The following is a 15839-nucleotide window of genomic DNA, read 5'->3' as shown; positions in this document are numbered from 1 at the left end:
ATAATATTATGTAACTTGTGTTACTTGTAATGCATTATCCTCAACACTGGTTCTAATGGGCGGGCTCTCTGCCTCCAAAGACATCTACAAAGGGAGTGTTTCTGCAGACTGTTTTATATTTTCTTTAATTATAAAAATAGAACTCATTCATTTTTATCATTATATGCTTGATATATTCACACACTACTACTGCACAACTGTGTTTCAAGAGTTCACACTTAGCTGATTATTGATGATAAAGCTTGTTTGGCATGCTGTCCTGGGAGAGAGCCCTGAGCTTATGGGATCCTCGAGCCCTGGGCTTCCTCCCGTTAGCAGGGCGAGAGGAAAGTTTGAGCTTAGGTAGATCTCGATGACTTATTTCTAGCTAATGACGAATATATGGTATCAATTTAGTATGTTCAATTTACTTAGGGTGCATGATTTTTTTGGACTGTGAGAGGAAACCTCACAACCCGGGATAAACCCATGCGAGCACGAGGAGAACTAGCACACTCCACACAAAATATCAATTGGTTTAGTAGGGACTTTGACCAAAGACAGTGCTGATCACTGTGCCACCGTGTCAGCCATTTAGAAAGGAGGGGGAGTAGGGGTGGGTAGGGGGGATTCTTAAAGACGCTGAGATAAGGAATCATTTGATTGATGAATCAATCGTAAGCTGATGAGGGACCAGCCATGACCAATCATAAGCATGTGGTCCTATCAAAATTAGTTAATAAATAACCTTCACTTTAACTTGGTTTCACTTAAACTTCACTTCATTTTTGCATAATAGGTCCCCTTTAAAGACCATGGGCTGTGGATTTAAGCATACACTTAAAAATCAAATCAGTGTGTATGTGCACTTTATAAATGAGGCCTGTGAATGGGGGAAAAATGCCCTACAAATGGTTCTAGTTTTTGCTATTTAGACCCAATTTCATATGACCCCGACACCATTTTGTTCTGCTTTTGACTATTTTTATGAGGTAAAGACAGTCAGTATGTTTCTGATTAGAGCTTGCTTAATCACATTTGCCTCAATAAATCTTTGTGGTCTGGATTTACACTTTTCTTACATAATGTTATTATGAAATAAAGTGTTCTGTTGAGATCACTTTAGCCCAAGCATAGCAGAAGTGCACAAGGCATGCTCACAGACACCAGTCTATAAGCTTAAAAACAAGAAGTTGTCTGGAATGGCACACTAAAAACTTCCCCCGGGACAACACATTTGTTAATCTGCCCTTTTGGAAGCACTTTTTGTGATGTAATATATTGCACTGTTGGCGAGAAGTCTGCTGGAAGCCTCAGCTGTTAAAACAGCCAGTGCTTTCCATCTTAAGTGGCTCTTAAACTTTTTTGTGTTTACATCCAAACTCTGGAAGAAGCTGGAAGATAGAGAGTCTTTAAACTTACAAATGAATAAAAATATAGTCAGTACTGTGTATAAAAAATAGCCAAATAAATAATTGCAAAGCCACCTAAACAATTGAGAGGGGTCTGGTTGCAGACTCGGTGCAGTGCAATCTGAGCAGCATCCAATGCTTTTTAATGCGCTCACCTAACCTTACCCGTTACAGTGACATCTTTCAGTCCACTGAGTGCATTGAGACTGACATTGCATCGCTGAGTGAGGCAGTCTCAGCTTGCATCATAAAGGCTGCATCCAGATACTATTGGAACAATTGGGAGTTTAGGAGTCAAACGTCTAAATACAAAGTTTTTTAATTGCAATTTTTGAAATTGCATTCAATAGTGTTTAAAGCAGCCATGTGATAAGCAGTTTTATAGTTAGACTGATGAATCTGTCAAATAAAACAAATAACAAAACAAAATGTAAGCATTTGAATAATAAATCATAAAAAAAAATCTTTATTTGGAACATACTGTAAGTTAGTTTTATAGACAGTATTGCCTTAGAGGCCACATGGATGTTTTGCTGATTGCTCTGAAATAAAGCAAGTTTATGAGGAAAATAAAAATCACAGGTGTTTCTGTAATAAATCTAAAGCTGTATTTGGAAGGCTATAAAAAATATCTATTATGGCTCAATATAGTCGCTTCCCAAAGCATAATAAGTGTATTTTAGTTTAAGGTATAAGTGAAAAAATATATTTATATTATAGGCTTTGAAACAAATTTTGGTTAGTTACAGCTGCATGCAGTTGGACTCCATTTCATTTGCAGCACCTCTGTGGCACAAATAACAATCCCGATCGTAGACCAAGCAATGTTTTGTTGAGTTGTGAGATGTGAAACATTCTTGAAGATACTAAGTTCAAGGTCAGTCATTGTAAAAGCATGGGTTTTCCTCAGTCAATTCCTGAATCTTGTGAATGTTGCAAAGTGGGTGGTGTCCAAGTGCTATATTCTGGCTTACTCCTCAAATTTCCCATGCTCTGAAAAGTATTGTGCAGTTCATAGTAGTTCTGTACGCTGTAAAGAATGTCTTTCACTTTGCAAAGCTTCCACTTTCCTGGATTCTGCGGCGACTTCTTCTGCTGTTTCTTCACAAATCAAACAAAAAGACGATTCAGAGAAAATATCAAATGGAAGAGAAATCACAGTGAGGAAATTAGGGGTGTGTGATGGTGTCAAAAAGTGTTAGCCCGGTTACTGATTTATCTTTGCATTCCTTTTTCACACAGGGCTATGTACAGTAGAGTTTGTATTTTGTTTTCCATTAATAATAAAAAGCTTCATTTCAAAAACAGCATGATGTGTACACTCGTGTTATCTTTCACTAATATAAAAATTAGTTTGATAATCTGGGATATTAAAGTGTGATAAACAAGAAATCAGAAAGGGGGCAAACACTTTTTCACACCACTCTAAACATGTTTTGCTAATAATAATTAAAGGATATTTTCTTTAGTGTTTTTATGCTCCTGTCATGGATAAATGAAATGATTAAATGTCAGTAAAAGATCTATAACTCGGTTCTGGAGGGCTGCTGTCCTGCAGAGTTTAGCTCCAACTTGCTTCAACACACTTGCCAGGAAGTTTCTAATATATCTGGTAAGAGTTTGATTAGCTGCATCAGGTGTGTTTGATTATGCCCCTTTCACACGGGGCTTCAGCATCAACACTTGACTAATTGCGTGTCTGAAGTTGGGGCTGACGCGATCATCATAGTAGCGTCAGTCAATAAAATTAGTCAGCAATAGGCCACTGTTTGAGCTGGTGTATTTGCATAGAGCGATCTGATTGACTGACGCTTCTGTCGACGCTTAAAAAGTTGAGCAAGTCCCAACTTTTGCAGCGAGCAGTGCTGACAGATCCACAATGCAGTTCGGCAATGCCTGACATCAACCATTCAAAGTGAATAGGAAGCGTTGAAACTGATGCCTTGTGTGAATGGGACGTTAAGGCTGAAGCTTAACCCTCCAGAACACCAGCCCTCCAGGACCAAGTTTGGGCACTCCTGATCTATAAGCATAAGGGTTATTTTGTGTTGAAGTCATTTCAGCTCAAACACTTAAGCCTCATTTACACAAGAGTGACTAGCTGCGGCAAAGCGACAATCGAATGTTGATTTCAAGTAAGAGTGAGCGACTTCTGTGTGACGTGACAAAGCTGAGAATCTTTCAACTTTATGCAAATGATTAACGGCTTTCTTAAACAACATCTGATGATCAACAGCTCGCTCAGAGGCTGGTTGTATTCTACGAACTGTAGACTTAAGCTGCGGTCACACTGGGCTTTTCTCCCCATAGACTTTAATTTATAGGCACGCAAATGCATCAGACCGGAACTCATGATCATGCATCAAGTTTCGCAGGTTGCTGCGGTGCAAAGTTCAAGATTGATAAACTCTGACCTGCGAAATTGCATCAATTGACTGCATGAGTCCAACCGAGGATCAAAACATGACCTCTCTGGACAGAAATTTAAAACATGAAGCCATCGCTCACTTTTTTAATACCTAATAATCTTGTTTATTTCTGCTCCTTTTCGCAGCACTGCACGACAGAATTTTGCATCATGAAACTCTAGTGTGATTGCAGCTTTACACAGACCCGCGTTTTCACTGCACACGACAAACAAGCATGGAGTTCCGATTATCTCCATATGCACAAAATTGGGATCCGATTTGAGCGGCAGATCTGTTCAAATATTTGAACTCCTGCGAACAGACAGTATGGGACCGGCCAACCAGATGTGACGTATTTCAGTGTTCAACCATGGTAAAAGCACAGAGAAGGCTCTTGCATTTGCACTCCTTTATTTCAGACACCGCGAGAATCAGCGTCACTCCCATGATGCACGAAAAAACTGAAAATTCTGTGCGACTGCCACAAGGGGGCATATTCCGACAGTCGTGTCCAAATGTCGTGTGCAGTGGAAAGATGGCTTCAGGCAGCTACAAAGTCGCTCGTAGTGTGACTGAGGCATAAGACAGGGTGGGGCATATCCAGCAGTTTCTCTCCTTTTCTTTGATTCTAGAGTCCATTTTATTAGATAGAAATACTGATTGATGTCATCTCGTTTGCTGATCCACTTTTTCATCGTTTTGAAGCACACTAACCTTAAAGGTAACATATTGCTAATAAAATCCAACAAACTTCAATTGGATTTCATGGAAATACTAACGCAATAGGTATTCATTTGTATGATCTCATTCGTACAGTTAAGTACGACTTGCTTATTTTAAATAAAAATTGTATAAATATGTACAAATTAGCCACTTTTCTGACAGTAAATGCGATAATAAAGCTGATGAGATCGGGCTGAAACTTCAAAGGAATAGTTCACTCAAAAATGTCAATTCTGTGATCATTCACTCATGTCTTTCCAAACCTTTATGAGTTTATTTTCTCTGTTGAACAAAACAAAATAAAACACAAAAGACAATATTTAAAAAAATATTGGAAACCCACATCTATTGACATCCATAGTAGAACAACCGGTTTCCATTCTTCAGAACACTTTTCCTTTGTGTTCATCAGAGGAAAGACGGTCAAAACAGGTTTGAACAAATGGTGAGCAAGTAAGTGATGACAGAACTGAAATTTTTCGTGAATTATCCTTTTATATTGGAATATAAACAAAGCAAGGCTGCCTTTAGGAGTCTTTTGACATTTATAAAGCATTAAAAAATCACTGATTCATTTATAGATAAAACAGCATCATTATTAGATTGCAGTTTGTGTGTGGTATTCCTTAAATGTGTGTATACATTCCGTTTTTTGAAATATTTTTTCTTTTAGAGAAAGTCTTGATTTATTAGTTAAGTATTAAATAATTATTAGATTTTTTTTAAATGTACAAATTCTAAGGTCAATATATTTAGGCTACAGATTTCCCATTGGCTACAGAAAAAAAAAAAATATTGTTCAGGGCCAGACAGAATCTGCTGACATTTTTTGCTATTTGTGCGGAAAATTTTGTGAAAATTCAACGGATTTATGCGGAATGACTTTAGAAGTGTCATAACTAAAAACTTATTATATGAAATCAAAATAATACATTTAAACTTTTATTTAACGTTTACAATACAAATTCAATTAGATTTCACGTATTTGGTAAACAAAGCAAGTCTCTCATATAATATATCTACTAAAAGACAGAACATATTACTTTACAAACTATTGTAAATAAATCATTCGAACATGTTAATATTACTATTACTATAACACTAATAATATTAGGGAAATTAATTAAAAAAATGGATAAATATAAATTTACACACATTTACATTTACAAGTAAATACATAGACTCAATGATGGGCTAAAAATCTGTGGAAATCTGAGGATTTCTGCGCTTGCAGATTCAGTGGGGGTCTATTGATTCCTTAATTCTGTATTAATGTAACTAATGGCTTGACCAACATGGAATCCGTGTGCACATTTAAGCTGATTGTTGGACCATTATTGAGTTTATTTATTTTCTTATGTAAATGTGTGGTAATGTATACATTTAATCAGTTTTTACAATAATTTCAGTAATATTATTGACTAAAATTCAAATGTTTGTATGATTTATTTACAATACTGTTTGCAATGTATTTTTTTGTCTTTTAGTAGATATAGGAGACTTGCTTTGTTTACAAAAACAAGTGGATCTCGTTGGATTTTCATTGTAAACTTAAAATACAAGGTAAAAAGTGGATATATTTGATTTAATGTGGTAAGATTTTAGTTTAAGATTTTTAAGTTATTCTACCTAAATTTGCCGTTATTTTACAAAATTCTCTGCAAAATAGGAAAAAAAATTGTTTTAAATTCTGTGTGGCCCTAATAATGGCTTATGGTGGAATGCTGGAATACTAAGGGTTTAAACTAATTAGCCTACAGTAGTTCAGCCTTTAAACTGCTCTTTGAAATGAATACCAGTATCTCGCAAGATTACTAGAAATCATGGTAGAGTTGTTGAGCTATTAGAAATGAGATATTAAAACTATTATGTGTAAAAAAAATGAGTTGGAAAAAATCATGGAAAATACTTGAAAAAGCTATTTCAATTATGAAATTTTCATGAATCATAAATATCACACACCCCCGGAAGAAAAGGGGTTGTTTCAGTTACCTTTTGGTAGCACCGACATCCTAATGACTCATTCATTTCTTTCACAAGTGCATTGAAAATAACTTTGAGGTCTCCATTTAGAATCCTTGATTCGCTCCCAAATATCTCCAGTTTGCTGTTAACTCTGCAGATTTTTTTGATGGTCTGCTGTGCCTGTGAGCAGATCAGGAAGAAATCAGCAGCTGACTCATAATGATGACAAATGACAAGCCATGAGCCTACTTATATAGAGGAGTTGCTTGTAACTTTAAATACGAATAGTAACAAAGCCCATCTGTGTATAATGGCAAAAGCTGACCCACTAGCTTGACTTTATGTGTTCTGGAATGAGTGGGAAAAGAAAGTTTGACATTTCAGGCCAAATCTTTAGAAATTTAAACTGAAAGAACAACTGCTTGGATGCCTTTATGGTCACATATTAGAGGCTGTCATGTGTTTGTACTTTCATTTTCAGTGAGACGATTGGAAACACTTGTACAGACTGAGTTGAGATTGACACAGTAAATGCATTTCTTACATTTGTTGCCTGCCACCTTGCTCGAACACCAACATTTCTGCTTGTGCAGTTTGAATTTAGCTGTGTAATTCCATTTACCTGAAAAAGATTAAATAAAAAGACATCAATGGATTTTTGAACTTGTAAGTAGCCTAATAGGCTACAATTATAATAAAATATGAATCTATTTACAGAACTATTTTTATACAGTGTGATATCTTGTCAAATGGCAATGTTCTATAATCAGTTATATACACTGTGTTTTGTTAGATTTATGTTTGTTACAGCTTTCATGGATATAATAATCCAGAAAACAAATTTTTAAAATGGCCATTATGAAAATAAGAAGATCTGATACATTTAATTTACTGTAATTGTACAATAAATTACATATGTTAGTACGTTTTATGCTAATATGTAATAATGTGGCTATATTTCGGCATTAACCTATCTTGCTATAGTTGTATATACATTAGGCCATGTGTTTATTAGCCGTGGTTTGTGGAAAAGGTCATTTTGAACTTCACTTTGTGGCCTATTTTATCATATTATCACCAAAACAAGTTGAAGGTACAAAGCAGTTAACTATTATACCTTTTTAAGTAGGCCTAAGGCACAAATATTTCTCAGGCAGCTAAATGTAAGACTTTTTTTAATAGACTATACGAATATATCAATGAATTAACTGCAAATACCAAATATTTGATCTTAACTTACAACGTGCTCCAGCTTTATCCAAATGATATTGCGGTAATCCTCGGTGATCCGATTTGAGTTGTAGTCACAGGGAAAGGCGAGAGGTAGTAGTATAATAAGCGTCAAAACAGAAGTACCAGGAAGATGCTGCAGATAAATAAATGCACACTGATAATCCTACAAAAATGGCACATTGTTAGACACAGTTTCATTCACCCGAATGCGAGACATTAAAAACAATTTACATAACACGGTTATCTGGCCAACACCACGTAGATGCACCACAAAACGGCTGCACTAATTGGTAAACATTCCACGTGAATAAGCCCTCATTGAACATTCACTTTCATAATATACACGCTTTCTTGTAAATCACGAGTTTCGTTTTGATTGTGGCTTACAATGACCGGGAATCCCCCTGTAATTATAGCTATAAATACAAGCTTTTCCTGTCGTCCTCCTCCAAACTCCAGCCGCAGACGGGGCGCGCTCGTCAAGGTAAGCGTACGCATTCATTCCGCTCCTTTGCTTCTTTGAGAAAGACTGTACAGGGACACTTGGTCAACTTTTTACATGCCGTCAGCTTACCATTTGTCATTTTTGAGGCATGTTCACATTCAGACCGAAGCCGTCAGCGCAAACTCGTCTCAAGCTGGACACTTGGAAATCCATTTTCTTTCCTCAAGAAAACAACCTGACGGTCATCTAGGCTGTCAGTTAATTAACTCGAATGCTTTCCTCGTCTTTCAGCCATTGAAGCGCTCATAATCCAGAGAAAATAAACTTCTGTCACCGGAGAATCTCATCGCTTTCGTTTTCTCTCTGCATGGATGGGGCTATATCGCTTCGAGCCATGCGGAGCCGCGCGTTTGGACCGAGCGGAGAGGGCAACTTGCCGAAAGGAGTGGCCTTCCCGGTTTCCACATGACATATTGACAGATGGTCATTCTGGTTTGGTCGCATTGTATCGTCGGAGAACGTCAAGTGCGTAACTGTGTCTTAATTCGATTCCAATAAGGACAGCAGGTTTCATTGTTTAATTCATTTAGGATATCCTACATATGGTTTTAACAAATCATGATGTGCAACAGGTTCAATCCCTCCTGCAGGGCTACATAAATTACAGGTGCAAGAAAAGGTAGCATGCTAGAATAGTATATTTGAGTGGGATTTAAGTGCATTTAATTACTTATTTCTTTGTTTATTTAAAAGTTTTGAATCATGTTGCACGGATTGGCAGACTAACAAACTTACATAATAGGTTTGCCTTAAAATAGACTAATAATTTGGAGGATTAAGCAGTAAGGATTTAGTATTACAGTGCTCAGACCCCTCACAAATTTATCTTTTTAATTCATATTTTAATAGAAAGCTATACAATATTATATTTGTGCATATACATTAGACAGTACTGAAGCCAAATCTGGAGATTATCTAACAAAATAACTTACGATAAAGGTCCAAAAACTAGTACACTCAAATTTATGTAATAGAAAAATATTAAATACAAATTTACAAATGAAAAAAAAAATCAAGCAATATCTTGCTCTAATTGTATTCTCTTTCAATTTCTAAATACGTTTGGTGACTAAAATATTATTTTAATAAATATATCTGTTTAATCAGTTTTGTTTAAATGAACCAAAATACATTGCCTATATTCACTGAGAAATGGACAAAAATATTCATTTTCAAAATGGGGTGTACTCAGTTATGCTGAGCACTTTATAGGCTACATTTAACACCATGCTAGCTTCTGGCACCAGTTTGAAAGAGGGAAAAAAATGAACGCAAGCAATGGAATACTGAATACTGAAATAAAGTGATGAATACATCAAAAACATAACAGTTTGATAAAAATCAATAGTCAGCCTACATTTTATTTTAGGTCTGTTATGTGTGTAGTTAGGTCTGCATGCATGCTGATTAAATTATGTTTGCTCAGAAATCATTTTAAGTAGAATATTAATAGGTCCATTTATTTTATTTATTTCCGTTTATGCTATATGGATAGCCTATGACAAAACATCTTGACAGCTTAATATTGTAATGAATGGAAGAAATATGTTTGAGCTTGCATATGTAGGTTATATAAATGTAATATGTTTTTTTTGTATATGTATATTTCTCTAATGATAAATTAATATAAATTGTTAGTTGAAAAAAAAGCATCACTAATCTAAAATAAATCAAGTTTTTGATTCACCAAACTGCATGTATAGCATCAAGCAATAAACCATGCACATTGGAATTAGTTACAAAAAAAAAAATAATAATAAATAGAGATGACACAAAAATGACGTTACAAAGCACAAACAGTATTTTGCTACCATGAATAAATAACATGCATTCACTTTGAAATGGGTAGACAAAATGCCTGGAAAAAAAGATGTGGAGAGAATTTTGGTGGAAAAAAATAAATTATTTGTGATTACAATTATTGTGATGTAAACTTTTGAAAATGAGATGAACACAGTATTGCTAAAATATTTCAAAACATCAAAGATAAATGTAATGTGTGCGTTATTGCTCTTAATCTCCAATTCACATGCTTAAAAAAATAGAAATAAAATACTGACATCATGAAGGAAAATCTTTAGCTTACTAAACAACCTAGTAACCTGGATTATGTTTAGTGTTACCATGCTTGCATTTTTTGCTTTTATTAATTTAATCTCAGATCCAGTGGGAAACAGGTGTGGATGAACTGAATTGCTTGAGCAAACAATTAGAATTTCTACCATAAATTTTTAAATCAAAGTTTGCTCCAGAATAAAATGTTTTGTAAGCCTTGATGAAAGGTTCTCTGTCCTAGCAGCTGAGAAGGATTTTTCTTCTTTCAGTGTGTTGCTGTGCAGTTTCTATGGTAAACACGTTTGTTCCCACTTTATTTCCAAAAAGTTGCTAGGAGGTTCTATGTGTGTTTTTTCAACTGTAGGTAGGTCAAATATCCCCAATTACACTCAGGAATAACAGTATGACAGTATACCAGTAACAATATATTGCCACTACAGTACAAAAACATGAATAAGGCACATTTCATTTACACAAATTGTCATTAGAGTAGAACAGTAGCATTAATATGAGTATTCTAGATTTATCCTAGTATTCAGTTTTTGAGATTTTAAAAAAAAATCGAAAAAGTCTTATTTGTTTTATTTTGGCCAGAATAATAGCAGTTTTAAATTTTTTAAACACCATTTTTGGGACAAAATTATTGGCCCCTTTAAGCAAAATTTTTTTTCGATAGTCTACAGAACAAACCACTGTTATACAATACCTTGCCTAAATACCCTTACCTGCATAGTTAACCTAATTAACCTAGTTAAGCCTTTAAATGTCACTTTAAGCTGTAGAAGTGTCTTGAAAAATATCTAGTAAAATATTTTTTACTGTCATCGTGGCAAAGATAAAATAAATCAGTTATTAGAAATGAGTTATTAAAACTATTATGTTTAGAAATGTTTTGAAAAATTGAAAAAAATCTGCTCTCTGTTAAACAAAAATTGGGGGAAAAATAAACAATAGGGCTAATAATTGAGGGGGCTAATAATTCTGACTTCAACACACATATATATATATATATATATATATATATATATATATATATATATATATATATATATATATATATATATATATATATTTTACATTTTATTCATTTCATTCTAATCCACAAAAAAAAAAAAAAAAAAAAAAACAGTGTCAAGGTGCAAACATTTAGTCTTTAAAACACTATGGATGAGTAAAAAACCTCAGCAGATATTCTGACTCTGTTTGGCTGTTGTCAATTTCCTCATCTCGACTCCCACCATTCGTAGGCCTATTTATTTTCAGATCTAGGTTCGCCTTTGAGTCTCTCAAGCCAATAGCAGAACAGCGCCTACTGGGGAGGTCGGGATAAAGATAATAGGCCCCGTCTGATTGATCAAATTTAGATAAACAACCATGCATAATGTTAATTAAATGTAATTTATCATACATCTTTGACACGTACGTACAGTTGAGTTCAGAATTATTCGCCCCCCTGTTTAACGGAGAGAAGATTTTTTTCAACACATTTCTAAACATAATACTTTTTAACAATTCATTTCTAATAACTGATTTATTTTATCTTTGCCATGATGACAGTACATAATATTTTACTAAATATTTTTCAGCTTAAAGTGAGATTTAAAGGCTTAACTGGGTTAATTAGGTTAACTAGGAAGGCAAGTTATTGTATAATGATGGTTTGTTCTGTAGACATTAAAAAAATAGCTTAAAGGGGCTAATAATTTTGACCTTAAAATGGGTTTTAAAAAAATAAAACTGCTTTTATTCTAGCCGAAATAAAACAAATAAGTCTTTCTCCAGAAGAAAAGATATTATGAAAATATTAGGAACATTTCTTTGCTCTGTTAAACATCATTTGGGTCATATTTAAAAATAAATAAATTCAAAGGTGGGCTAATAATTCTGACTTTAATTGTATATTGCATATACTATTATCTCGATAATGATAACGTTGCATTATATTGTGCAGCCCTATTGACTGCACAGTAAAACTTGTGTTAACTAACAGTTTTTGCATTTTGTAACTCACAGGTGTTTTCCGTTTATTTGTAGCTATAAATCACATATGAAACCTCCATCTTGGCTCTGTTGACTTTTGCTGTTAAAAGATCAAAGTCCCATGATGTAATTCAGAACATACATTAAAGGGGGCCTATTGTGTTTCTTTTTACAAGAAGTAAAATGAGCCCCCAATGTCCCTAGTGTGTGTATGTGATATTTCAATGCCCTCTCTTGACAACATACCCCTTCTTTTGTACTTTTTTCTTTCCCGATGCATTGCTGTGATTTTAAAATTGCGTTAAACCAAACCAAATATCATTGAGAGCTGTGGGCCGAAGGAAAATATACCAAACTATATTGCATTAAAGTTGCCATAGGTCATTTCTTAATTTATTTAATAATACTTCAAAATAAATATTAAAACGTTACTTTAAATCGTAATAACATAATAAAGTCTCCGCATTGTTGTGTGACAGTGTTTGCACATTTAAACAAAATCTGATTCATTTACACCATTTAATAAAAATGTTTGATTTCAGTCAGCTTTTAACAATAAAACATAAAACAAAGGCTTACATTAAAGTTGACTTGACAATCTCAAAACCATTCCCATCATTCTACCTCTTTTCCTTGATGGGATGGTGGGCCAAATCAAAGGTTACCATGGGCCAACTTTGGCCTGTAAGACTTATTGGGCGTCTTTGGTTTGGGCAAAAATCACTTGAAGCAAATGACAGAAATTCTCAAACTTTCAATTTTAAAATGCTTGTGGAACTGAACAAAAAAGTCTTACACATCTTTCTTGAGAATCTTGAGATTCCCAAAAGATTGTGACATAATGCTGGTCTTGGCAAGTTTCCTACTCATAATCACAGTTGGTTATACTGTAGTTCTTAAGTGAACATGAAGAGCAGAAACAGAAAATGCAAGTGCATCTATCTTAACTTCAGGGACTACAACCTGATCAACTTGTCAAACAACAAGACAAAAATCATCGCATTGACTGAAGAGCTTTTTGGTTCTTTGATAAGTATCAGTCTTTTTTTAACGATTACAATTAAGACCATATATACTGTTTTATAATTCATGATGTCATGTTTGTATTTGATTACTAATACTAAAAGTACCTGAACATTTCAAAGCGCTAATTCATTTTTAATTTATTTATTTTTTATTAGTTTTTATTTTACATATGAATTGTTACTTGTGACTTTTGGTTGATTATATTCTGATTCAGATTTAGTACCAAATCTTTTATTTCAAATTATGTTTTTTTTTTTTACATAAATTTATTATTTAAATAAAAATGTTCCTTGTTGGGCGAAGCAGTGGCGCAGTGGTGCTTAAATAATATTTAACTGAGCAAGGAAATTTTCACAGTATGTTGGATAATATTCTGGAAAAAGTTTTATTTGTTTTATTTCGGCTATAATAAAAGCAGTTTAAATTTTTTTTAAAAAACATTTTAAGGTCAAAGTTATTAGCCCCTTAAAGCTATATAGATTTTTTTCGGTAGTCCAAACAAACCATCATTATACAATACATTTCCTAATTAGCCTATCCTGCCTAATTAACCTAGTTAAGCCTTTAAATGTCACTTTAAGCTGTATAGAAGTGTCTTGAAAAATATCTAGTCAAATATTATTTACTGTCTTCATGGCAAAGACAAAATAAATCAGTTATTAGAGATGAGTTATTAAAACTCTATCATGTTTAGAAATTTGTTGAAAAAATCTCTCCATTAAATAAACAGGTCTAATAATTAAGGGGGTTTCTGACTTCAGCTGTATATATAACTGTGTTATATCTATATATATATATATATATATATATATATATATATATATATATATATATATATATATATATATATATATATATATATATATATATATATATATATATATATATATATATATATATATATAAATGTGCAATATCACAAGTATCAATGCGATGTGGCTGTATATCCGAACTGGTGGAAGACATGCGTTGGCACGAGTGCCTTAGTGTCCCACCAGTGATAATATACAGCCACATTTATAGAACAGTTCGATGGCATAATCATTCATTTTAAAAAGAAAATCAGACACGGAGAGTCTCAAAATCTTTTTGTCAGAGGAACTATTTTCTTTCGCCGTTTATTCACAGCAGAAACTATTGCTATTTCAAACATCCCTTTAGAGCTCATATTTGAATGATTCTCTACACTCTCAGAAATAAAGATACGCGAGCTGTCACTGGGGTGGTACCTTTTCAAAAGGTACAAATTTGTACCAAAAAGGTCCATAATGATATCCTAAGGGTACATATTAGTACCTAAAAAGTGTTCCTCTTAAAATTTGTAGGTACTAATATATAATTCTGAGGTACCAATATGAACCATTCAAGTACAGATGCGTACCTTTGAAAAGGTACCACTCCATTTACAGCTCGCCTACCTTTTTTTCTAAGGGTGTAGCATAATGTCTAAAGGGATGGTAAAACAGGTGAATTAGCTTACATTTTAAAATTCACAATAATTAAGTCCGAAAAAGCTAAAGCAACGCAAACACTACCAGATTACTGTTGTGCTTGCGAAAAGGAAAAATGCTAAAAACATGCGGGCATTTCCTCTTTCTTTTTGTTTACTGAACTAGTCTGCAGTAATGAAAACAGTAGACATTAGAAATGTGGCCATCTTCGGTTTTAAGACTGTAAGATGAGTCCCATCTCACACTTAACACACTACAATTACTGTGGTATAAATACTGCACTACAGCATACAAAAGAGAGAGATTGACTTACCAGTTTCATAATGATTTGATCAGCTGGGTTTTTCTTCCTTACTCCCTCTAAAGGCTTATTATGCGGTCTCTGTTGTCATCTTGTGGATTGACAACGTCAGTCGTCTTTAGTTTTTAAAAATGATAATTATTTAAAATAGACACTATTCTTATAAATAAACTGCGTAGTTGCAAACTAAACAACTACATTCTCAACTAAAAAGCCTCAAAAGTACATTATGTTGTCTAACAGCAGGAATATTTGTCAAACTGTAGAGTATCCTCTGCCTGTTGCTTTATGTGGGCGGAGTAATACACAAGGGTGAAGGTTTAAAGGCTGAACAAGTGCTGTTGTTGCAGAATCAGATTCAAGAACCAGACAGAACTTATTTAATTTATTAATTTAGAACTTATTTATATATATTTACTTTTAATTTATATATATATATATATATATATATATATATATATATATATATATATATATATATATATATATATATATATATATATATATATATATATATATATTAGTGCTCTCAAAATTAGTGCATTAACGCATGCAATTAATTTGAAATAATTAACGCGTTAAAAAAATTTATTAATTTTTTTATATCCTGTTGTGGCCGACGTGTGTTCAACATGCAAAGAAATATGGATAAGGCCTAGGAAGCGCTTTTTGAAGGCAAGTTTCAGTATAAAACACTTAATGTTGCAGCACCAGGCTCTCAGGCTCTCCAGTGTTTTCTCTAGAGTTTCATGCAATTTCGGGTGTTTCATTTTTATCTTTCGACTTCTGTTTTAATGGAAT

General features: G+C 33.7%; 1 protein-coding gene across 2 annotated transcripts; it reads right to left on the bottom strand.

The window, feature by feature from the left end:
* Positions 1–1841: 1841 nt before the first annotated feature.
* Positions 1842–8600, bottom strand: LOC147831058 (uncharacterized). 2 transcript variants are annotated; one of them, XM_087309541.1, is made up of 5 exons: positions 8295–8600; positions 7728–7883; positions 7032–7109; positions 6515–6667; positions 1842–2492 (listed from the first exon to the last, which is right to left on the bottom strand). In XM_087309541.1, the coding sequence occupies exons 1-5, from the start codon at positions 8295–8297 to the stop codon at positions 2298–2300; spliced, it is 585 nt and encodes a 194-aa protein (XP_087165667.1). In that variant the 5' UTR covers positions 8298–8600; the 3' UTR covers positions 1842–2297. The 2 variants fall into 2 exon arrangements, with proteins under 2 accessions (XP_087165667.1, XP_087165668.1); XM_087309542.1 differs by having other exon boundaries at positions 7728–7853.
* Positions 8601–15839: the final 7239 nt, after the last annotated feature.

Source organism: Danio rerio, chromosome 24, assembly GCF_052040795.2.
Source record: "Danio rerio strain M-AB ecotype USA chromosome 24, GRCz13ab, whole genome shotgun sequence".
NCBI lineage: Eukaryota > Metazoa > Chordata > Actinopteri > Cypriniformes > Danionidae > Danio > Danio rerio.
Note: the sequence above shows the minus strand (reverse complement) of the source record. Positions and strands in the feature narration are given on the sequence as shown.

Bases quoted from the DNA above. Each gene is read 5' to 3' on its own strand.
- LOC147831058 (XM_087309541.1), bottom strand. The intron at 6,668-7,031 runs GTAAGAAATGCA...ATCTGCTCACAG, and splicing joins CAAGGTGGCAGGCAACAAAT to GCACAGCAGACCATCAAAAA. The intron at 2,493-6,514 runs GTAACTGAAACA...TGATTTGTGAAG, and splicing joins GATGTCGGTGCTACCAAAAG to AAACAGCAGAAGAAGTCGCC.